Source organism: Artibeus jamaicensis, unplaced genomic scaffold (genome assembly GCF_021234435.1).
Source record: "Artibeus jamaicensis isolate MK-2021 breed Jamaican fruit bat unplaced genomic scaffold, CSHL_Jam_final contig_466, whole genome shotgun sequence".
Taxonomy (NCBI): Eukaryota; Metazoa; Chordata; class Mammalia; order Chiroptera; family Phyllostomidae; genus Artibeus; species Artibeus jamaicensis.
Genome location: NW_026521844.1, coordinates 16,016,281 through 16,037,139, shown reverse-complemented (window position 1 = coordinate 16,037,139; position 20,859 = coordinate 16,016,281). Strand labels below are relative to the sequence as shown.

Sequence of the window (20,859 nt, the reverse complement as noted above, 5' to 3'; positions counted from 1 at the left end):
TCTTCCGAAATAGGCTGGCAGATCCCGGTGCCACTGTGTAGAGATGCACTGGGGGCGGTTTCAGGTAGGAATCTCCTTGTCAGGGATACTTTCGGGGCCTGTGGTACTCACCTGGGCAGCTGGGACCCCTGCTGTTCCCTGGGTCTCCTTTTGAGTGGCTTCCTGAAGCCGTTGGAACCCCGCCCCCACCCTGGGACGCAAACACTGTGCTTCCCCCGCCCCCACTCCCCAACAGCTTCCCCATCCCCTCCCGTCTGCGAGGGGCAGCATCCAGAACGCAGAGTTGGGGTGGGGGGCGGAGTTTGGGCCTCAGGACTGGCGCGGTCTTGCCTTGGGCTGTGCGTGAGTGCTTGTGGGTGAGAGCTGCCACGAAACCGCAGCCTTCGTTTTTACTCTCTGGAGAGACTCCGACGACGTTGGCTCTGCAGCTCAGGGCAGCAAGGACCTGGGGTGTTGCCACAGTTGGAACTGGGAAAGTCACTGACTCGGAGGTGGCTGCCTCTTGGTGGTTGTTGGTGCTTGGCCTGCGGAACTTCCTTTATTCTGGCTTGACCTCCACTCCTTGGACCCTGTTGCTTCCAAAGTCTAGAAGCGGAGGTGTTCTGAGTACAAATGAACATAGGTCAACCTAATTTGTCTTTAAGGTCTCTTTTTTCTCTCGCTCATGCTCTCTTTCTTTCTTCTTGTCAAATGATGTTTTTAGTTTGTTTTCGAGACTAAATGGAGAGCAATGAGCTTGGAAAGCAAGTGTGTAGAGTATTTACTGTTCTAAACAAACGTATTAAATTGAACTGTTTATTTTTTCTTTAAATTTTTTAATTTACAAAAGTAACACAGGATCTTTCAAATAATAAATCCTAACAGAGGTAAAATATATCCTCTTCTTTCTCATTATTCTCTCCATTACACTGTTAACCATGGTTAACAGATATTTGAAGATTTAACCAGCAAAGGTAGGTGGGACAAGAGAAAAAGGGAGTTGGAAGGGAAAGGTATAGAGAGAAAATCAGTTGGGAAAAGGAAGGAAGAAAACCAAGCTACTTGGGTTCAAATCTCAATACTTTCATCTCTCTGATCATCTCCATGACCTTGTGAAAGTTACCTGACAGTCTGTGTGTGTGTGAAGTGAGGACAGTCATGGTATCTACAGCATAAGGTTTTTATGAAGAATAAGGAGGATCGAGTGGGTAAAGGTGCTGGCCACAAAACAAGCACTCAGTAAATGTTACTATACTGTCAAAAGTTTAGAAGTATAAAACCAACGAGTCACTGAGGTAGTAATTAGTAAAAGTGTATTATCCCACACCAAAAAGACAGTTTGCACACTCAGAAGGCTAAAACCAAAACATGGAAGGAGACATGGGGGTATATTAATAAGCAGCTTATATAGTGAGAGAGCAGTGACTGTTTATTCTTTACAGTGATTAATTATATTAGAATTTTCAGTGGTTACCATGTATCAACCTTGGGAAACAGTTCACTGTTTGCTTATGATTTCCAGAGGCTAAGCAAGAAAGGACTCAGGTCCGGTGAGTCTTGCAAAATAAATTAAGCTTTATTTGTATGACTACACGGTTTCGTCTGCTCAGGGAATTTTCAAGGCTGGTCTCCATTTGATTTTAATTTTAACAATACAAGTACGTATGTACACATCTATATAGTGTCTTTTTTTTTTACATAAATAGGATTAGTTTTTACAAGTTGTTTCTGATGATGCATCTTGGAATTCTCCAGGCTTTTAATACAAAACTGTATCTTTGATCTAATAACCTAGGTGTATTTTACTTTTGGATTTTTGCTATTATAAGTTATGCTGTAGACATCATCTTTGGCACATACCTTTTGTACAGACTATAGAAAAGCATTCCATTCTTCTGCCAATAAAGTATGAGAATACTGTTTTATCCATCTCTCCGATCTGTATCATCAATTCTAGATATTTACTACCCTGATTGGCAAGATTATCTTATTCTTATTTCTGTTTGTAATTAATAATTATTAAGATTGAGTAGTTTTTTAATCATCAGCAGAGGACATACTTATTGATTTTAGAGAGAAAGGCAGGGAGTGTGGAAGGGAAACATTGATTTGAGGGACAGACACTGACAGGTTGCCTCTCCCATGCACCCTGACGGGGGATCCCAGTCAGAATCCAGAATTCCAGACTGGAATCCCAGGCATGTGCCCTGACCAGGAATCAAACCTGCCACCCTTCCATTTATGGGACCACACCCCAGCCAACTAAGTCACACCAGCCAGGCAGGTTGAGTACTTTTTAATATGATGACAATCATTTACCATTTTATTCTGTGACTTATCGAATATTTCCTACCCATTTTTCTGTGCTATTTTCATTTCCTTCCTCTTGCTGATTTGTTGGTGCACTTTATCATGTTGTGGAGTTGAATTCCTTTTCTGTTAAATAAAATACAATTCTTTTGCCCACTAGTCTCTGGATTGTAACTTATTTAAAGTTGTTTTTTCACGATACATAAATTTTCATTGTTAATTTACCTTTTACTGTGTTTTCCACTTTTGATTTTGGGCCTTGCACCTTGTTTTAAAAAGGCCGTACTCCTTTTTAAAGGCCAGTGAATTCACTGTACTTCAGGACATTCACTATGATTTATTCCTTGGCACCTGTTTATTTCCTAATTGTGAATGGGATGGAAATTGCTAGTTATATATTTTTATTGTATATATATTTTTAATTTATTTTAATCATTGTTCAAGAACAGTTTCCTGTTCTTTACTCTCATCCCACCCCCCCCCCAGTGCTGCCCACCTCCCTCCCATTTCCACCCCCCTTAGTTTGTGTCCTTTATACTTGTTCCTGTAAATCCTTCCCCTTTTCCCCTGAAATTCCCTCCTCTCTCCTGTCTGGTTTTTATCAGCCTGTTCTCTATTTCAGTGTCTTTGGTTATATTTTGCTTGTATGTTTGTTTTATTGTTTAGGTTCCTGTTAAAAGTGAGATCATATGGTATTTGTCTTTCAACACCTGGCTTATTTCACTCAGCATGCTTTCCAGTTCCATCCATGCTGTTGCAAAGGGTAGGAGCTCCTTTTTTTCTGCTGCATAGAATTCCATTGCATATATGTACCATAGTTTTCAGTTCCATCCATTTACTGACGGGCACCTAGGTTGCTTCCAGCAGTTGGCTATTGTAAATTGTGCTGCTATGAACATTGGGGTGCATAGGTTCTTTGGTATTGGTGTTTCAGGGTTCTTAGGGTATAATCTTACCGGTGGAATTGGTGGTTCAAAAGGCTGCAAAACTAAAAAAAGGATCCATTTTTAGTTTTTTTAGAAAATTCCATACTGTTTTCCATAGTGGTTGTACCAGTCTGCAATCCCAACAACAATGAACTAGGGTCCCCTTTTCTCCGCATCCTCTCCAACACTTGTTGTTTGTGGCTTTGTTTTTGATGGCCATTCTGACTGGTGTAAAGTGGTATCTCATTGTGGTTTTAATTTGCATCTCTCTGATAGCTAGTGATATTGAGCATCTTTTCATGTGTGTCTGGATCCTCTGTATGTCCTCCTTGGAGAAGTGTCTGCTCAGGTCCTTTGCCTACTTTTTAATTGGGTTGCTTGTCTTCTTAGAGTGGAGTTGTGTAAGTTCTTTGTATATTTTGGAGATTAAACCCTTGTCTGAGGTATCATTGGCAAATATGTTTTCCCATATGGTTGGTTCTCTTTTTATTTTAATACTGTTTTCTTTAGCCATGAAAAAGCTTTTTATTTTGATGAGATACCATTTGTTTATTCTTTCCTTTATGTCCCTTGCTCTAGGGGACATATCAGTAAAAATGTTGCTGCATGAAATATGTGAGATTTTCCTGCCTATGGTGTCATGGCTTATATTTAAATCTTTTATCCACCTTGAATTTACTTTTGTGTATCGTGTAAGTTTGTGCTTAAGTTTCATTTTTTTTGCATGTAGCTGTCCAGTTCTCCCAACACTATTTTTTGAAGAGGCTATTTTTACTGCATTTTATGTTGCTGCCTCCTTTGTCGAATATTAATTGACCATAGAGACTTGGGTTTATTTTGGGGCTCTCTGTTCTGTTCCACTGGTCCATGTGCCTGTTTTTATGCCAGTACCAGGCTGTTATGATTACAGTGGCCTTGTAATACAGTTTGGTGTCAGGTATTGTGATCCCTCCTACTTTGCTCTTCTTTCTCAAAATTACTGCAGTTATTCGGGGTTGTTAATGGTTCCATATAAATTTTTGAAGTGTTTGTTCTGTCTGTGAAATATGCCATTGGTACTTTAATAGGTATTGCATTGAATCTGTAAATTGCTTTGGGTATTATGGACATTTTAATGATGTTAATTGTTCTGATTTATGAACATGGTATATGTTTCCATTAGTTTGCGTCTTCTCTGATTTCTTTATTCAGTGTGGTGTAGTTTTCTGCATACAGGTCTTTTACCTCCTTGGTTAGGTTTAGTCCTAGGTATTTTATTTTTCTTTTTTCTATATTAAATGGAATTTTTCTTCTTGATTTCTGCTTCTGCTGTTTCATTGTTGGTATAAAAAATGCCTTTGATATCTGGATACTGATTTTGTATCCCGCTGTTTTGCCAAATTCATTTATTAGGTCAAGTGGTTTTTGGGTAGAGTCTATAGGATTTTCTAGGTACACTATCATGTCATCTGCAAACAGTAACAGTTTTGATTCCTCCTTTTCGATTTTGATGCCTTTTATTTCCTTTTCTTGTCTGATTGCTGTGGCTAAAACTTCCAATACTATATTGAATAGAAGTGGTGAAAGCAGATACAAACCTTGTCTTGTTCCTGATCTTCGTGGAAAAGATTTTAGTTTTTGCCCATTGAATATGTTGGCTGTAGGACTCTCATATATGGCCTTTATTATGTTGAGGAATGCTCTCTATATTCCCACTTTGCTGAGTGTTTTTATCATAAACGGGTGCTGTACCTTATCAAATGCTTTTTCCACATCTATTGATATGATCATGTGATTTTTGTCTTTGCTTTTGTTCATGTGATGTATTACATTTACTGATTTGTGAATGTTGAACCATCCTTGCATCCCTGGGATGAATCCCACTTGGTCATGGTGTATGATCTTTTTAATGCACTGTTGGATGCGGTTTGCCAACATTTTGATGAGGATTTTAGCATCTATGTTCATTAGCGATATTGGCCTGAAGTTTTCTTTCTTTGTTGTCTCTTTATCTGGTTTTGGAATTAGGATGATGCTGGCTTCATAAAGAGTTTGGGAGTCTTCCATCATTTTGGATTTTTTGGAATAGTCTGTGAAGGATAGGGGTTAACTCTTCCTTAAATGCTTTGTAGAATTCTCCTGTGAAACCATCTGGTCCAGGGTTTTTGTGTCAGGAATTGATTACTGCTTCAATTTCATCTGCTATTATTGTTCTGTTCAGGCTTTCTGCATATTTTTCTAGAAATTTGTCCAATTCACCTAGGTTTTCAAATTTCTTGGCATACAGTTCTTCATAGTAATTTCTTACAATCCTTTGTATTTCTGTGGGGTCAGTTGTAATCTCTCCTCTTTCATTTCTGATGCTGTTTATTTGGGTCCTCTCTCTTTTTTCCTTGATGAGCCTGCTTAAAGGCTTCTTGATTTTGTTTATCATTTTCAAAGAACCACCTCCTGGATTCATTGATCCTTAGAATTGTGCTTTTCATCTCTATGTCATTTAATTCTACTCTGATCTTGATTATTTCCTTCCTTCTACTTGCTCTGGGCTGTCTTTGTTGCTGTTCCTCAAGTTCTTGTAGGCGTAGGATTAGGTTGTTTGAAATGTTTCTATTTTTTTTAGGTAGGCCTGTATTGCTATGAACTTCCCTCTCAGGACTGCCTCACTGTGTCCCATAAGTTTTGGGTTGTTGCAAATTCATTTTTATTTGTTTTCAGGAACTTTTTGATTTCTTTCTTGAAAGAAATCTAATTTCATTCTTGACCCATTCATTGTTTAATGGCATGCTATTCAATCTCCATGATTTTGAGTGTTTTGGATTTTTCCCTTGGAGTTGGTTTCCAGTTTCAGTCCCTGGTGGTCAGAGAAAATGCTTTGTATGATTTCAATTTTCTTTAATTTGTTGAGGCTTGTTTTCTGTCCTATCATGTGGTCTATCTTTGAAAATGTCCCATGTGCATTTGAGAAGAATGTGTATTTAGCTGCTTTGGGATGAAGGGCTCTCTATATATCAGTAAAATCCATTTCATCTAGGGTGTAGTTTAATACCACAATATCTTTGTTGATATTTTGTTTGGAAGATCTGTCCATTTTTGATAGTGGGGTATTAAAATCCCTTACTATAATTGTGTTGCTGTCAGTATCTTTCTTGAAGTCGTCTAAGATTTTCTTTATGTGTTTGGGTACTCCTACATTGGGTGCATGTATATTTACAATGTTTATGTCTTCTTGGTGAATTCTTCCCTTTAGCATTATGAAGTGACCGTCTGGGTCTCTCTTTATGGCCTTTTTTTAAAGTCTATTTTGTCTGATATGAGTATTGCTACCCTGAATTTTGTTTTCCTGTCCATTTACTTGGAAAATTTGTTTCCAGCCCTTCAGTTTCAGTCTTTGTAGGTCTTTTGTCCTGAGGTGGGTCTCTTGTAGGCAGCATATGTGTGGGTCATGCTTTCTTATCCATTCAGCTATTCTATACCTTTTGATGGGAGCATTTAATCCATTTACGTTTAAGGTTATTATTGATTGATTAGCTGTTATTGATTCTCTGAGTTTTGCCATTTTAATTATGATGTGTCTTGAAGTGGGCCTCTTTGGGTTCCTCTTGATTGGACTCTGTGTTTCCTGGACTTGTGTTACTTTTTCTCTCATCAGATTAGGGAAGTTTTCCATCATTACTTTTTCAAATAGGTTTTCTATCCCTTGCTCTTCTTTTTCTCCTTCTGGTATTCCTATTATACAAATATTATAACATTTCATATTGTCTTGCATTTCTCTTAATCCTTCTTTCTTCTTTCTGAGCCTCTTTTCCTTTTCTTGCTCTTTCTGAGTGTTCTTTTCTACTTTGTCCTCTAGCTCGCTGATCTGATGTTCTGCTTCATCAATCTTGTTTTTGATTCCTTCTGCTATGTTCTTCAGTTTAGAAATTGTATTCTTCATTTCCTCTTGGCCCTTGTTGATAGTTTCTATTTCCTTTTTCATGTTGATATAGTTTGCAGTGAGTTCATTGTAGTTTCCCTGTAGTTTCTGGTAGCTCACTGTGAGTTCATAGAGCTTCCTGATGACCATTGCTTTGAACTCAATATCTGATAGTTGACTTGCCTCTATTTCATTTAGCATTCTTTTTGAGGCTTCCTCCTTTCCTTTCATTTGGGGATTGGTTCTTTGTCTTTCCATTGTTTGTGAGACTCTTCTTGTTAGCTTCAGCTTCTTAAATTGATATGTTCTGGCTCCCTGGGTTTATGATGTGAACTTCTTTGGTAGAATACCTGTGAGATTCAGTGGTGTAGTCTCCTTGATCTCCCAAGCTCACTGATCTTGGGCTCTCCTCTAAGTTGGCTCTGTGTTTGTATTTGGGTTTTTATTGTTTTGGGGGTATTTCTTTTGTGGATCCTTCCCACCAGTTGGTTAATTAAGGGTCACTCTGTCTACCACGTCTTGTAATTTGTTGTGGTGGTGAGGGCAGTTTGTGTTGAAGCTGGTTCTTCCGTGTGTACAAGGTTTTGAGGATACTGGGTAGTTTCTCCGCTATTTAGTTGTATTTCCAGATAGGCCCTGGATTGAGGTTTGTGTGGTTTCCACTCCCTCCTTCACCTTCTTCTGTTGTTATCTGTTGGTGGTTCCTTTGTTGTTGGGTTTCCTTTCCAGTGGGTATCCTGGTGTTCACTGCTTCCACCTATTTTTTTGTGTGTGTGATCAGTTGGAGGGGAAGGCAAAATGACTTAAGACAGCAAGAGAATATTCTATGATATTTACAGTAGCAGCCCATAGAGAAGAGATAGGAGATCATTTGGTTATGTATAGTGTTAACCATGATCTTCTATCCAAGTAGCCACTTTTTAGAAAGGATGGAAAGAAGATAAGAGTCTTGTTGGGGAGGGAAGGATTGTGAGTTGGATCTAGAAAGCAGTGAGGTTGTGAGAGGTTAGATTCTGAGGTGAGGTGAGAGTAAAGGCTAGTAAATAGGTGTAGTGTGTGAGAGAATAGTGTTAACCACTACAGTAATAGAGTTCAGGAAACTGTGAAGTGGGCTAAGATGCAGGAGGGGTGTTGTGAAGTATTTACAATTGTATGGAACAGCTATTATTTACAATAATATGAGAGCAAGAATCATATGACAGAATCTATGTGATCTTGATAACAAGAATAGGGGGTATAGGACCTGGAGTAGCATGCTAAAGGAATGCAAATGACGTGAAGGTCAGTAAATTAGCAATACACTGTGAAAGAGTAGGGGTACAGGAACAGGGGAAACCTGTGAAATAATACACAATATAACCAGCCAAACAAAGAGGACTATATAGAAAGAAGAGGAATACAAAAATACTATTAAAAGATGTAAGAATAATGAAAAAATAGTAATACAAATATGTAGTAACTTGCAGGTTCTCTGTAATAGCAAAGTGAAATTTGTCTCATTGTCTCAACTGTTGGGATGCCCCCTCTTTGGGTCCAACTCTGGTCTTTTCAGAGTTCCAGTTTTTTTTTGTCTCACTTGTGGATATTTTTTTAAAAAGCAGGAGAAGGGAGGAAGAAGAGATAAAATTGGAAAGAAAGGAAGAAGGAATAAAACAAGAAAGGAAAGAGAGGAAAAGGTATTGAAAGATAAAACTGTAATAAAAATTTAAAAAGATAAAGATTACTTAAAAATACCCCCAAAACCTCTTGTTGGTTTCAAACTGGCCCAAGCCGTTTTTCTGGTCTTGCTGGCTGCACCCTGCGAGGTAATTGGTATGGCCTTTCTCCCTTCCTCAGGTGCACGCAGCCAGTGTTCCACGCAGTCTCCCTAGAGGTAGTCTGACACCTCTCCCTGGCACCTTGGGTGTGGGATCCAGGTCTTCCGCAGAGGCTCTTTTCCCAGGGGTTACCGCTGTGGGGTGGGGTGTGGGCATGCACGCATGCACGCTCATCCGTGCTGCCTTGGCCCCTTCCCAGTGCTATGGGGGTGCGCAGGGCCTTCCGCACAGCCTTCCGCGCAACCTCGGAATTGCTGCGTGACTGGGAGGGGAGTAGGTTGAGCAGCTGTTGTAGGAGAATTCCTCAAACAGTTTTTCTTTTTGAAAAATTCCTCCTATTCAAGCCTGCCGCTCTGTACAGCCCATTTCTCTAGACAGACTGGTGACGACTGGGGTCAGTGCGCATCACCGAGTGACTCAACTCTCCCAAGCTGGCGACCACAGACTCCACCAGTGATCATGGCCCCTGTGTGTTTGGCTCTATCCTTATTCCCCTCTCTGCACCTTCAAGCAACCAGATCTCTCCCGTTGCTGCTTAAACTTTGTTTGGCTGGGGAGGGAGGGAGGAGTTGACCCGCTATCTCCCAAGGACTCTGGCAGGCTGGGAGCCGAGCCTGGGGCTATAAGCCATTTGGTCCCCGGGACTTTATTGTCCTGAAGCATTCTCCTTACTGCCTGGTTTTTCAGTGTCCACTACAACTTTTGGTCTCTCATTTTCACATATGCTGGGGTACTGTTGGCTGTTCGCTCTGTTCCTCCATAGATCGGCTAGGTTTTTCTCATATGTGTAGGGGGAAGGGGAATCTGCTCCCTCCTACTCTGTTGCCATCTTTCTTTCCTCTATATTTTTATTATTTATAATTGTGTTGTGGTCCAAGAACATACTGCGAATGGTTTCAATAAACCATTTGTATTTGAGATACTTTGAGGCTTGTATTACGGCCCTTTGGTACACAGCCAATTTTTGTACGTATTTTATAAATACTTGAAAAATAGATATAGTCTTCAACTGTGGGTAGAGTTTTTTTTTTATTGGCTCAATTTGTCAATTTTAGTTATTTTTTGTTTGCTTTTCTAGCATTTAGTCAGAAGAATATCACAATCTTAACTGTAATTATGGATTGATTTATTCTTGCTTTGATTTTTTCCCCATATATTTTGAGATTGTGTGATTAAGCAAAACTTAAAAGTTGTATCTTTCTGGTGAATTGAACCTTCATTATTGTTTCTCTTTCCTTATAGTAATTTCCTACAGTATCTGTTTTGTCTGAAATTAATGCTTAATTTATGTATATTCATATATCCATATGTATATATAGGTATTCCCTGCTTTTTGAAAGTTTTTTTCACCACTTCATTTTTATGAAAGACCTGTATTTGTAGCTGCTTTCACTAACCAAAAGAAATCCCAAGAGGATTTTCGCCAATGCAAAGAAAGGCAAGAAGCGAAAACAGCATCGTGTTTGTTCTGCAGCACCGATGCAGAGGCGCCGTGCACCCGGAGCGGCAAGAGAGACACCACGTTTCTTCCTAGAAACCACGCTCGGCATCTCAGGGTCAAGCTGCCATTGCTTTGAATTGTGTCTGTGAGCCTCTGTGTTTCAGCTCCATTTATTTTGTTCATCTGTTACCAAATTGCATCTAAGGTAATCACTTGTCTGCTTTACACCATTTGGCTTATGGAAGATTTCATAGGAACGCTCTACTTTTGGATAGCAGGGGAAACTTGTATGTTCAGACCCATAGAGACAGACATAGATAGGCTCTCTCATCCAGCAACACAGCGACAGGAGCAAGTTTTTCAGTGCTCTTCCCATCTGAATGGTGGAGTTTACTTCTTTTTTATTTTATGAGGTGATAACTTTTTATGAGCCCGGGTTTTAGTGGAGATGTTCTACTAGCTTTTTCTTCTTGATGGACCTTGAAATTTATTTCTGGTCTTAACATCATCCATTTTCTTCACCTTGTGCGGCAATAACAAAACTCACAGACTGGGTGAAGTAAACAACACATGTTCTTCCTACTATTCTAAAGACTCGGAAGTTCAAAATCAAGGTGTCAGCTGATTTGGCTCCTGAAAAGGACCCTCTTTCAGGCTTTCAGAAAACAGCAACCTTCTCACTGATCCTCTCTTGGCAGAGAAAACTAGTTCTTGATTTCCACTTCCACTTCTCATAGGGGTTCTTAGCTCATCATCATGCCCCACCCTCACAACTTCACCTAAATCAAAATACCTTCCAAAGGCCCCATCTCCATATCATCACGTTAGGGCTTAAGACTTTAACATGTAGAATTTGGGGAACAAAACCTGCAGTTCACAACATCCTTTGGCAGTAGTCAAAGTAGATGCCCAAGGTTTCCACTGCTTGCAGAAGGTACTGCTTGGGGTTTTGCTTCCTGACTGTAGATCTTCTGCTGCATAAGGGCAGGAAACAGTGATCCAGTAGCTTCTATTTAAAAATATTTTACAACCCCCAGTCCCACAGTGAATATCGTGTTTTTAAATTCCAGGGCTTCTGCCTTATCAGAATGTTCCTTTTTCTCTATATCTTGTTTCAGATATAGGCAACATTCCTCCAGATCTCACTGAGATTACAAATAAAGCCATTTGTTTTAATTCCTGGTGTTTTTATCATTTAAATTCTAATTTTTCATTTGTAATGACTTTTCTCTTAGTAAATGCTAAGTTTTCCTAGTATTTGAACTTAAATGGATTTCGCAGATGGTCTATGGTTTCTGCACAAATCTTCCTTGTATATTGAAGAAGAAAGGAACTGTTCAAATCAGTTGTAATCTTACTTTGCTAAACCAGAGATCCTGAATTTTGTGTGTAGGAGGGGGTAGAGGAAGAAGGAGGCGGTGAGAAAGATGGAGAATGAAGGATGTAACCGTCACCGAGAAAATTATCAGTACCTCTAGCCTCATTTGAGGTTGGCTGCGGTACCCGATAGCTAGCCTGGAAAGCCCTCCTCTTTTCTAACTGGTATAACTAAGGCCACTGGGGTCCAGCTATGCAGGTACCTCGCTTTATCTGGCATGCCGTCTGTACCAACTATAAACTGAATGAACTGAATGTGAGAGCCATGGTTACTTCTCAACATTGTAATCTGGCATCCGGTGAACTATTTGACTAATAAAAATGGTCTAGACTTAGCTTTCCCTGTAGCTCCCCTGACATTCAAATGTTCTCAACATTAGGAGCTAGTGGTTTTGGTGGAATTTTGCTGAAGGTGAAACCAAGTCCCTCGCCAAACCCCCTATGTCCTAACCATTTTTCCTTTGCATGAATTGAGTTACGGTTTGGACCTCTCTACCCATTCAATCCAAATTTTCCTATAAAACAGAATATAAAAAATTCCCTTAGGTTTCTAACAGATAGAAATCCTAGTTTCCAGCACTGGTATGGATTTTACTAACGATTATCAAATGCTTTTGCTCTTTTGAAAAGGAAGGCAGGTGTTAAATGTATAAGGTTCAGAACACCATATGAATGAATTGTTCAGTTTAAAAAAATATGCAAATATATATATATCAACAATTTTTTATTTTAGTTACTTGATTGTTGGCATATATAACTCACGAGTCTATTAGTGAAGTTCATACTCTGGTGAAATATATATGTTTTATTTAATAAATACCTGAGTGATCTTATAACTGCCATGCTCTAGGAATGACAAAATTAGGTATGAAACATTTCACGTGTAACAAATTATCTCAAAAATTATAACAAAAATTTTAGAGTGAGTCTTTAAATAAAGTGTCTTTCTTTGGGACAGAATCATATCTTTTCCACTGAAATCCATTAAGAATTGGTAATTGTCAATATGAAAATCATAGTAACAAATTAGTTTACATAAAAAGTTAAATGTGGTTTAATTGCTGAATGAAAACAAACACATTTCTTACTTTTCCTTGGTAATAAGAACTTGAGTATCATTTGAACATAATTGTAAAGGAAATTGAAGTTGTGTTGATTTTTAACCTTTTTGAATATGAAATATTTGCAAAATAACAGTCATTACATATAAAATAAATGTTAACTAAATTTAATAAAATAATTTGTAATTTTATATTGAAATCATTTTAATTAATTTTGCTATAAAATTGAAAATAAAGCAATTTATCAAAGGCAGTTTCATGTTTAAATGTAAAAATTCTAATGCCCTTTCTCAGAAACACAGAATAATACAAAATATATAAAATAAAAGGTATAAAAACATTTATAATTAAGTGATACAGAAAATAAGCTCTATAATTTGAAAAGTAAAATCATATACCTGGAGCTTCAGGTATCATGTGTAATTCACAAATTATAAGTCATTTCAATAAAGAAAAAGAAAGCCCACTGAATTTTAGTTGTACACAATCCCAGTCAGGATTTAGACTTCATACTTTCTGAGAAGACTTTATTCATCCACTACCACACTCCTGCTCTCTGTTCTTGGCCTCCACTCCTTTCAAAAAACATGAAGTCCTAAGTAAAAACAAAATACAGAAATTAATTTTCAATATCAAAACAGAGAACAATTCTCAGATGCATATATGCTAAGGAATATGATGAAACAGAATAATGTATCTACTAAACAAGAAAACTGAATCTCATAAGTAGATCTGGGAAAAGTCAATAGTTTCAGCTTTTCATTATAATAGCAATTGAATCCTATAATTCTATTCACTTATTAATAACTGTATACATTTAAATAGTCTTTGGGTAATTTCTCTAAATTTCACTTTTTCTCTGGTCCCTTCAAATGTTCTTTTTTGATCCTTCCTTCCTAAAATTTTTATATTCCTTCTCTAGTAATATGACTGCAATACCATGTACAACTTACAAGTTTTTCTTTTTTCCAGGGGAATGAAAGCCATTTAGAGTTAGAATACCACTTGGAACTGTTTGGCTCAGTTATATGAATTCTCTTCCAAACTTATCTACTGTGGTCCCTAACTTGCCTGACTTCCTCAGTGTCTAACTAGACCCTCCCCTCCATGACTTAAAGTCAAATCCTATGGATTTTATCTCTCACATCTGTCATTTTCCTTTATCCTATCAACAGAAATAGTTTTATCCTTATTTCAAATCTTGTGCAATTGTACTATTGCCACTCCATCTCTCTTCAATCCATCTCTCACACAGTCATCAGGATTTATCTTTCTAAAATTTGGATTTATAACTATTTTATTTATACTTTGTTTAAAAATAACCAGTGAACTAAATCATTTTCATTGCCCAGTCCTTAAAAGTCCTTTAGCAGAAGCCCAATCTATTCCACAGCTCTTTACTAATAATCCCACCACTGCCCCCAATCCCATGTCCCATCTATCCAAACATCTCAGACTGCCTTATCTTCCCGGTATGCACCATATCTTTGGCTAAACAATTCCCTAAGGGTAAGGTTAAATTTTCTTTTTATGTGACATAAATGGTTACTGAAAATACCACTTTGAAGCAGAATTATGATTTTCTTTAAAAATGTATATAGAAAATATTGAGCCTATCCCAAATTAGATAGAATAGCATAATGAAGTCCCAATAACTACTCACCCAGATTCAATAATCATTAATATGACCAATCTTAGTTCATCAATTCCTCTGTTTTCTAGATTCCCAGGCCTCACCCCCCATTATTTAAATGCAAACCTGTGATATACCATTTTATATTGAAATACTTCAGTATGTGACCCTAAAAATAGTGACTCTGTTACTGTTTTATTTTTATATAACCATTATAACCATTACACCTTAAGAACCAGTAAGTCAAAGATGGAGGCATAGGTAGATACACTTTGCTCCCTTGCACAACCAAAAGAAGAATAACAACCAATTTAAAAACAAAACCAACCAAAACTGCCAGAAAGTCAAGCTGTATGGAAGTCCAACAACCAAAGAGTTAAAGAAGAAACATTTAGACAGATGGGAAGGGTGGAGACAGGCAGCTGGGGTAGAGAGGACATGCAACAAAGTGGCAGCTGGGAGGCTAGGGTAGGCCAGGTGGCAGCTGGTGGACCAGGATATTCCACATTCATGCAGATAAGCCTGGCGGAACAACTGGGGAATGAGACAAGCCACACAACCCAGGGCTCCAGCTCCAGGAAAGAAAGCCTCAAAACCTCTGGCTGTAAAAACCTGTGGGAGTTGCAGTGGTAGGAGAAACTCCTAGTCTCACAGGAGAGTACAGTGAAGAAGCCACAGGATCCTAGAATGTACACAAGCCCACCCACCATGGAATCAGTACTAGAAAGGCCCAATTTGCTTGGGGGAAACGGGGGAAGTGACTAAAAGCAGTGTGGGAACCGAGTAGGTGGCATTGTTCCCTCTTGGAACCCTTCCCCACATACAGTGCCACAACACAGCAAAGTGGGTTGCATGGCCCAGGCAAATACCTAAGGCTCCACCCCTTACAACATGACAGGTGCACTAAGATGAAGAAATATGACCCAAATGAAAGAATACATCAAACCTCCAGGAATAGGACTAAGCAATGAGGAGATAGACAACCTATTAGATACAGAGTTCAAAACACTGGTACTCAGGATGCTCACAAAACTGATTGTATGGTTACAAAATAGAGGAAAAGTGAAGGATGTGCAAAGTGAAATAAAGAAAAATATATAGGGAAACAACAGTGAAGTGAAGAAAAGTGGGACTCAAATCAATGATTTTGAATAAAAGGAAGAAAAAAATACAACTAGAATGGTATGAAGAAACAAGAATTCAAAAAAATGAGAAGAAGCTGAGGAACCTCTGGGATAAGTTTAAACATTCCAACATCTAAATCATAGGGGTGCCAGAAGAAAAGGTTGAACAAAAATTGAAAACTTATTTGAAAAAATAATGAAGGAAAACTTCCCAAATCTAGTGAAGGAACTAGACGTGCAAGTTCAGAATGCTCAAAGAGTTCCAAAGAAGTTGGACCCAAGACGAAACACTCCGAGACACAACATAATTAAATTAGCCAAGATTAAAGATAAAGAGAAAGTTACCTACAAAGGAGTTACCATAGGAATATAAACTGATTTCTCAAAAGAAACCTTACAGGCAAGAAGGGGCTGGAAAGAAGTATTCAAAGCCATGAAAGGCAAGGACCTACATCCAAGATTACTCTATCCAGCAAAGCTATCATTTAGAATGGAAGGGCAGATAAAGTGCTTCTCAGATAAGGTAAAGTTAAAGGAGTTCATCATCACCAAGTCCTTATTATATGAAATGTTAAAAGGACTTATCTAAGAAAAAGAAGATAAAAAATATGAACAGTAAAATAACAAAAAACTCAACTATCAACAATTGAACCTAAAAACAAAAACAAAGACTAAGCAAACAACTAGAACAGGAAGAGAATCACAGAGATGGAGATCACATGGAGGGTTATCAGTGGGAAAGGGGTGGAGAAGAATGGGGAGAAAAGGTACAGGGAATAAGGAGCATAATTGGTAGGCACGAAATAGACAGGGGGAGGTTAAGAATAGCATATGAAATGGGGAAGCTAAAGAACTTACTTGTACACCATGGACATGAACTAAGGGGCAGGGGCAATACTGGACAGACGTGGGTGCAGAGTGGAGGGGGATAAAAGGGAGAAAAAAAATGGGACAACTGTAATAGCATAATCAATAAAATATACTTAAAATCCCAATATAACATTAGAGTTATAAATGTCCTACTATTAAAAAAAAAGTAAGTCAATCATCAAAGAGCCAGACAATGTTGAAATTTCTGTGAATGCCTATAAATGTCTTTTTATATTGGTTTAATTCAGTATACAGAATTTATACACTGCATTAAGTTGATATCATTTAAGTATCTCATTTTATTATATTTTTATTTTTTGAAATTTATTTGTTAAAGGAACTGGGTCCATTTGCTGCAAATATTGCTCATCTTTTAGTTTTGTTCTCAGGGTACCCCCAAATAAATATCTAAGTTATTCATTTGTGGTTCTAAACCTTGCTTGCACACTGGAGTCACTTGGGAGTGATCTAAACAGTTTGCAGGCTTGGTCCCATCTCCAGAGATTTTGATTCAGTATCTGGGTGCAGTTTTGACATAGGGGGTTTGAAAGGCTACCCAAGCTGTTTCTAGTGTGCAATTAAGGTGGAGAACTGTTGCTCTCTCCCAGGAGTCCTTGATTTTGGCTGCATACTGCATCACCTGGGGACCTTTACAAACCTCTGAGTCAGTTGAATTTGGGTATGATTTAGTAGTTGGAGCTTTTGAACTCTCCCTGAGTGATATAATGGGAGACAAGTTCAGAATCACTGTCTATCCTCTATGTTTCCTTTCAACTGCCAGTTCCATCTGGTGGCTTGATTGCATGCACACTCTCACTGCAGCTCACACTCCTGCAGTAGAAGGTCTAATGGAATAACTTCTAATGGAATGACATCTCCCTGTTCCACTGAGCTGTGCTCCATGTAGCTCATGTTTGAAGTCTTACCTGAAGCACCTGTTTGAATTTTTAAATAGAAGCCCCAAAGACCAGGGCCTCTCTCTAACACACAAGGTCCTTTTACTGCCATGTGAAACCAAGCAGAATTTCCCAAGAAACTGGTCACCTGTGAATCCAGACTATCAGGAGAAAGTGCAATTTCAGAGCTAGGATTGAATGGGACCCTTTGAATAAAAGCTATAAATTTAAGCAGGCATTAAAATATACAATTTACTGAATCTTTACAGAATGACACCAAAGAAATACCCACGATTAGCAAGAATAGACTTACAATGAGGAAACACGCGCCAATCATGACAGCTTTCATTTTCACATCAAGGTCTAAGGGGAACTGGATCCCAAAGTTATCAGCATCTGTAAATGCCTCTCTCACAAAACCAGTCCACTGCTTGGAAATCTTGCCAACCACATTTTCTTCATCAAGAGATTTAATCTAAGTTGAAAAAAATATCAGTATTAAAGAATAATAGAAAGTAATAAATCTGCTTTCAAAGTTAGAATAAAATGAAGTAAATATACTATTAAACATGTGCAATACAAATACTTAACTATGAACATTGTATCTCTCATTAGATGCATATAAATTCCTGTACTTATTTACATATACATAAAGATTTCTTTGCTACAGAGAAATATATGAAGACAGATTCATTGAAATATTTAACATTTTGCACATCCAGAGAGATGGTAATAAAGCATTTGAACTGACCTAAAACAAAATTTAAGCATGAAAAGACACAAACACGAAATGTTTCTCTGATGAAATTCCTATCAGCCATCAGAAGGCTAGCAAACTAAACCCCATGTGACAGACACATCTGTGTTAAGACACCCACAGAGTTTACATGGGCTGATGAGACGGACATGAACACTCTCTGTCAGTCGGCAACCAGAAATGCTAAGGGCCTGGGGAAGAGGACTGGCACTTTTGAGTGAGGGCAAGTTTCCCATAAGTAACTTGATGGGATGCCTGTGGTCCAGGGTTGGGATACGGGTGATTGACAGGAACGTGGAGGAACAACAAAAGAGAAGGGTGGATACAAAAAAGCTCTAAAGTAAAATTTCTCTAATTTCACAATTCTGCCTGAGGAGACTCCAGGGCCATCATAAAGAGTGGAAAAGATCGTAGCTGGACAAATGAACCTCACCTACTGGGCATGTGGGGCTGCAGGTAGCCACACTCACCATGTTGTGTACACGTAGGGTTGTGCCAACACCAGGAAGAGAAGTGTCTTTTCTAAGTGTACACAAGGCAGCACATGTGCCGGCAACACCCTGTGAAGCCCTAGCTCAGGTGGGGAGCTGCTACATAAATGTGGAGAAATTCAACACTGTTTACTCCTTTTAACCCTTTGTGGGTGGTTATTAACAAACCTGAAATAAACTTTTCATCTGAAAACTGTGATAGTGTGGATTACTGTTCATCAATATTCATTCACCCTCCCATGGTAGGCCCAGTATGCCTCCCTGTACACTGATAATTAGGGTGGTCCATGGGACTTGTTTGAACAGTGGAAAGTTAGTATACATGACAATGAGCAGAGACCTTAAACATGGCTGAGTGGTCTGGCCTGGCTCTTGCTCTCCAGTGATCAGCCACTAGAAAATGATGATCCAGGTAGTTGTTCTTGCTGCAGCTCTAGAATGAGCATACCTGGAGCAGGGCTGGGGCCAACTTCTAGCCTAAATCAGAGCCACCAGCTGAGCCTATGAATATCCACTGAGAAACAGTTGACCCATGAGCATGACAGAAAATGCTTGTTGTTTAAACTACTGAGCTCTAGATGTTTTATGTCATGCAACACTATTGTGGGGAAACAGAGTGGTACAAATTCTCTCTTTTGACACTTCATTGTTTTATCTGCTAATAGCTGTCATCCAAGCACTTGTAGCTAGCAATAAAACCTTATATTTTAATTTTTTCAATTTGGTATTTTTGAAATATTTTGCAATAAAATATACAAAAGATAACTTGTCAGCCACTATTATCCTATCACTAGATTTAACATTTACCCTTTTTGATTCCTTTGGCAAGAAATCTAAAAGTTCACCAAAACTGATGTATGAAGTAGACCATAATTTTCTATGGATAGGTTCAGAAATGTGAAAAATTATCTATAGCTGAAAAGTCAATGAAACTAAATATTTTTTAGCTAATCTCTAGTTAATATTTTAAAAACAAAGAAATGAAAACAAAATAATTTCAACGTCTGAAAAAATAAACTGGTATTATATTGCTATCAATTAAATTTTAATTATTTTAAAATAATTGATAAAGGTATTTGAAACATTCTTAGCCATTTATCCATTTGAATATTCAGAAATCCTCCATCTTCTCTTTTTCTGTATTCTTTTTTGGCATATGCAAGAGTGGTTTATTGTAGCTTCCTCATCTCCTCAATTTTTGTAATCCTTTCAAATATATATTTTCCTTATTTATTTTCCTAATGGATCATCCATTTCAGTGACTTTATCTTCATCTGTATCTAATTGTAGCACTCTTTCCAAAGAGGTTTAATGACTCTTCTTCCTTATACTATTTGGCTTGTTTTCAAATCCTCCTTTCCTTTAATATTAGTTACGCTTCTTGTTTTGCCCAATGTTTATCTGATTATTTCTTACTTGATAGATCGCAGATTTTTCTATTACATGAAATTTGTTCTTGATGGATTAATTCCTAGAGCATTATGTACTCGTGCAGTATGTAGAAACCTCTCAACTGTCCTTGTACACACCTAAAATCCATTACAACTCAATTAAAATGAACTGGTACAGCTCCAAGAATCTTAACATTATTCACTCGGCTTCTTAAACCTCAGACAACAGAACAATCCCCCAATTTTCTTTTATCCTCAACTGACATCAAATCCATGAATCAGTTCCACTTAGTATACTTATTAAATGTCTCTTGAATAATTCTTGCAATAGAATGACTTCCGCTCTTGCTGTGTTTTACATATACCAAATTCCCAAGCCCACTGATAGTCAAATGCAATTCATGTTCTACTATATTTCCTCATGTTAATAATTTCTGCATTTCAACTTCCCGTCAGATAGCTTTCAGAAAATATTTTAAGGAACTGTTTTTGCAATTCCCTAAATTCCCTTATTCGCACTATTCAAGATACACAAGAGCAAAGTTAATTTATGATCTATACTATATACTCTAAGGTATCAACTGAGAAGGATTTCTAGATTTTTTCTAAATTTGTTAGCATTAAATACAATCTGAGTTGCTTCACCAGTACTTTCCACAAATAAAATATATGCTAGCCATACTTCTCTGATACTCCCTGAAAGAACGATTACCTTTTTACTCATCTGGATCTTTGAAAACAATAACAACCCCTACATAGAGAACTATTATTATACACAAATCTATAGTCTTTACACATGTAGTACAAATACCACCTTATAACCTATTGGACTGGCCAAGAAGTTTGTTTGGTTTTTACCATACAATGCCTCTAGTAGTTCTTAGTTGTCTTTAA

General features: G+C 37.9%; 1 protein-coding gene across 2 annotated transcripts in view; it reads right to left on the bottom strand.

The window, feature by feature from the left end:
• Positions 1 to 12,480: 12,480 nt before the first annotated feature.
• Positions 12,481 to 20,859, bottom strand: part of PLSCR1 (phospholipid scramblase 1) — a 35,897-nt gene continuing 27,518 nt past the window's right edge. For both annotated transcript variants that reach the window (XM_053667267.1, XM_053667266.1), the window contains 2 exons: positions 17,640 to 17,801; positions 12,481 to 13,398 (listed from right to left, as the gene is read on the bottom strand). In XM_053667267.1, the coding sequence (XP_053523242.1) occupies positions 13,342 to 13,398; positions 17,640 to 17,801 (219 nt within the window). In that variant the 3' untranslated portion in view covers positions 12,481 to 13,341. The remainder of the gene's footprint in view (positions 13,399 to 17,639; positions 17,802 to 20,859) is intronic.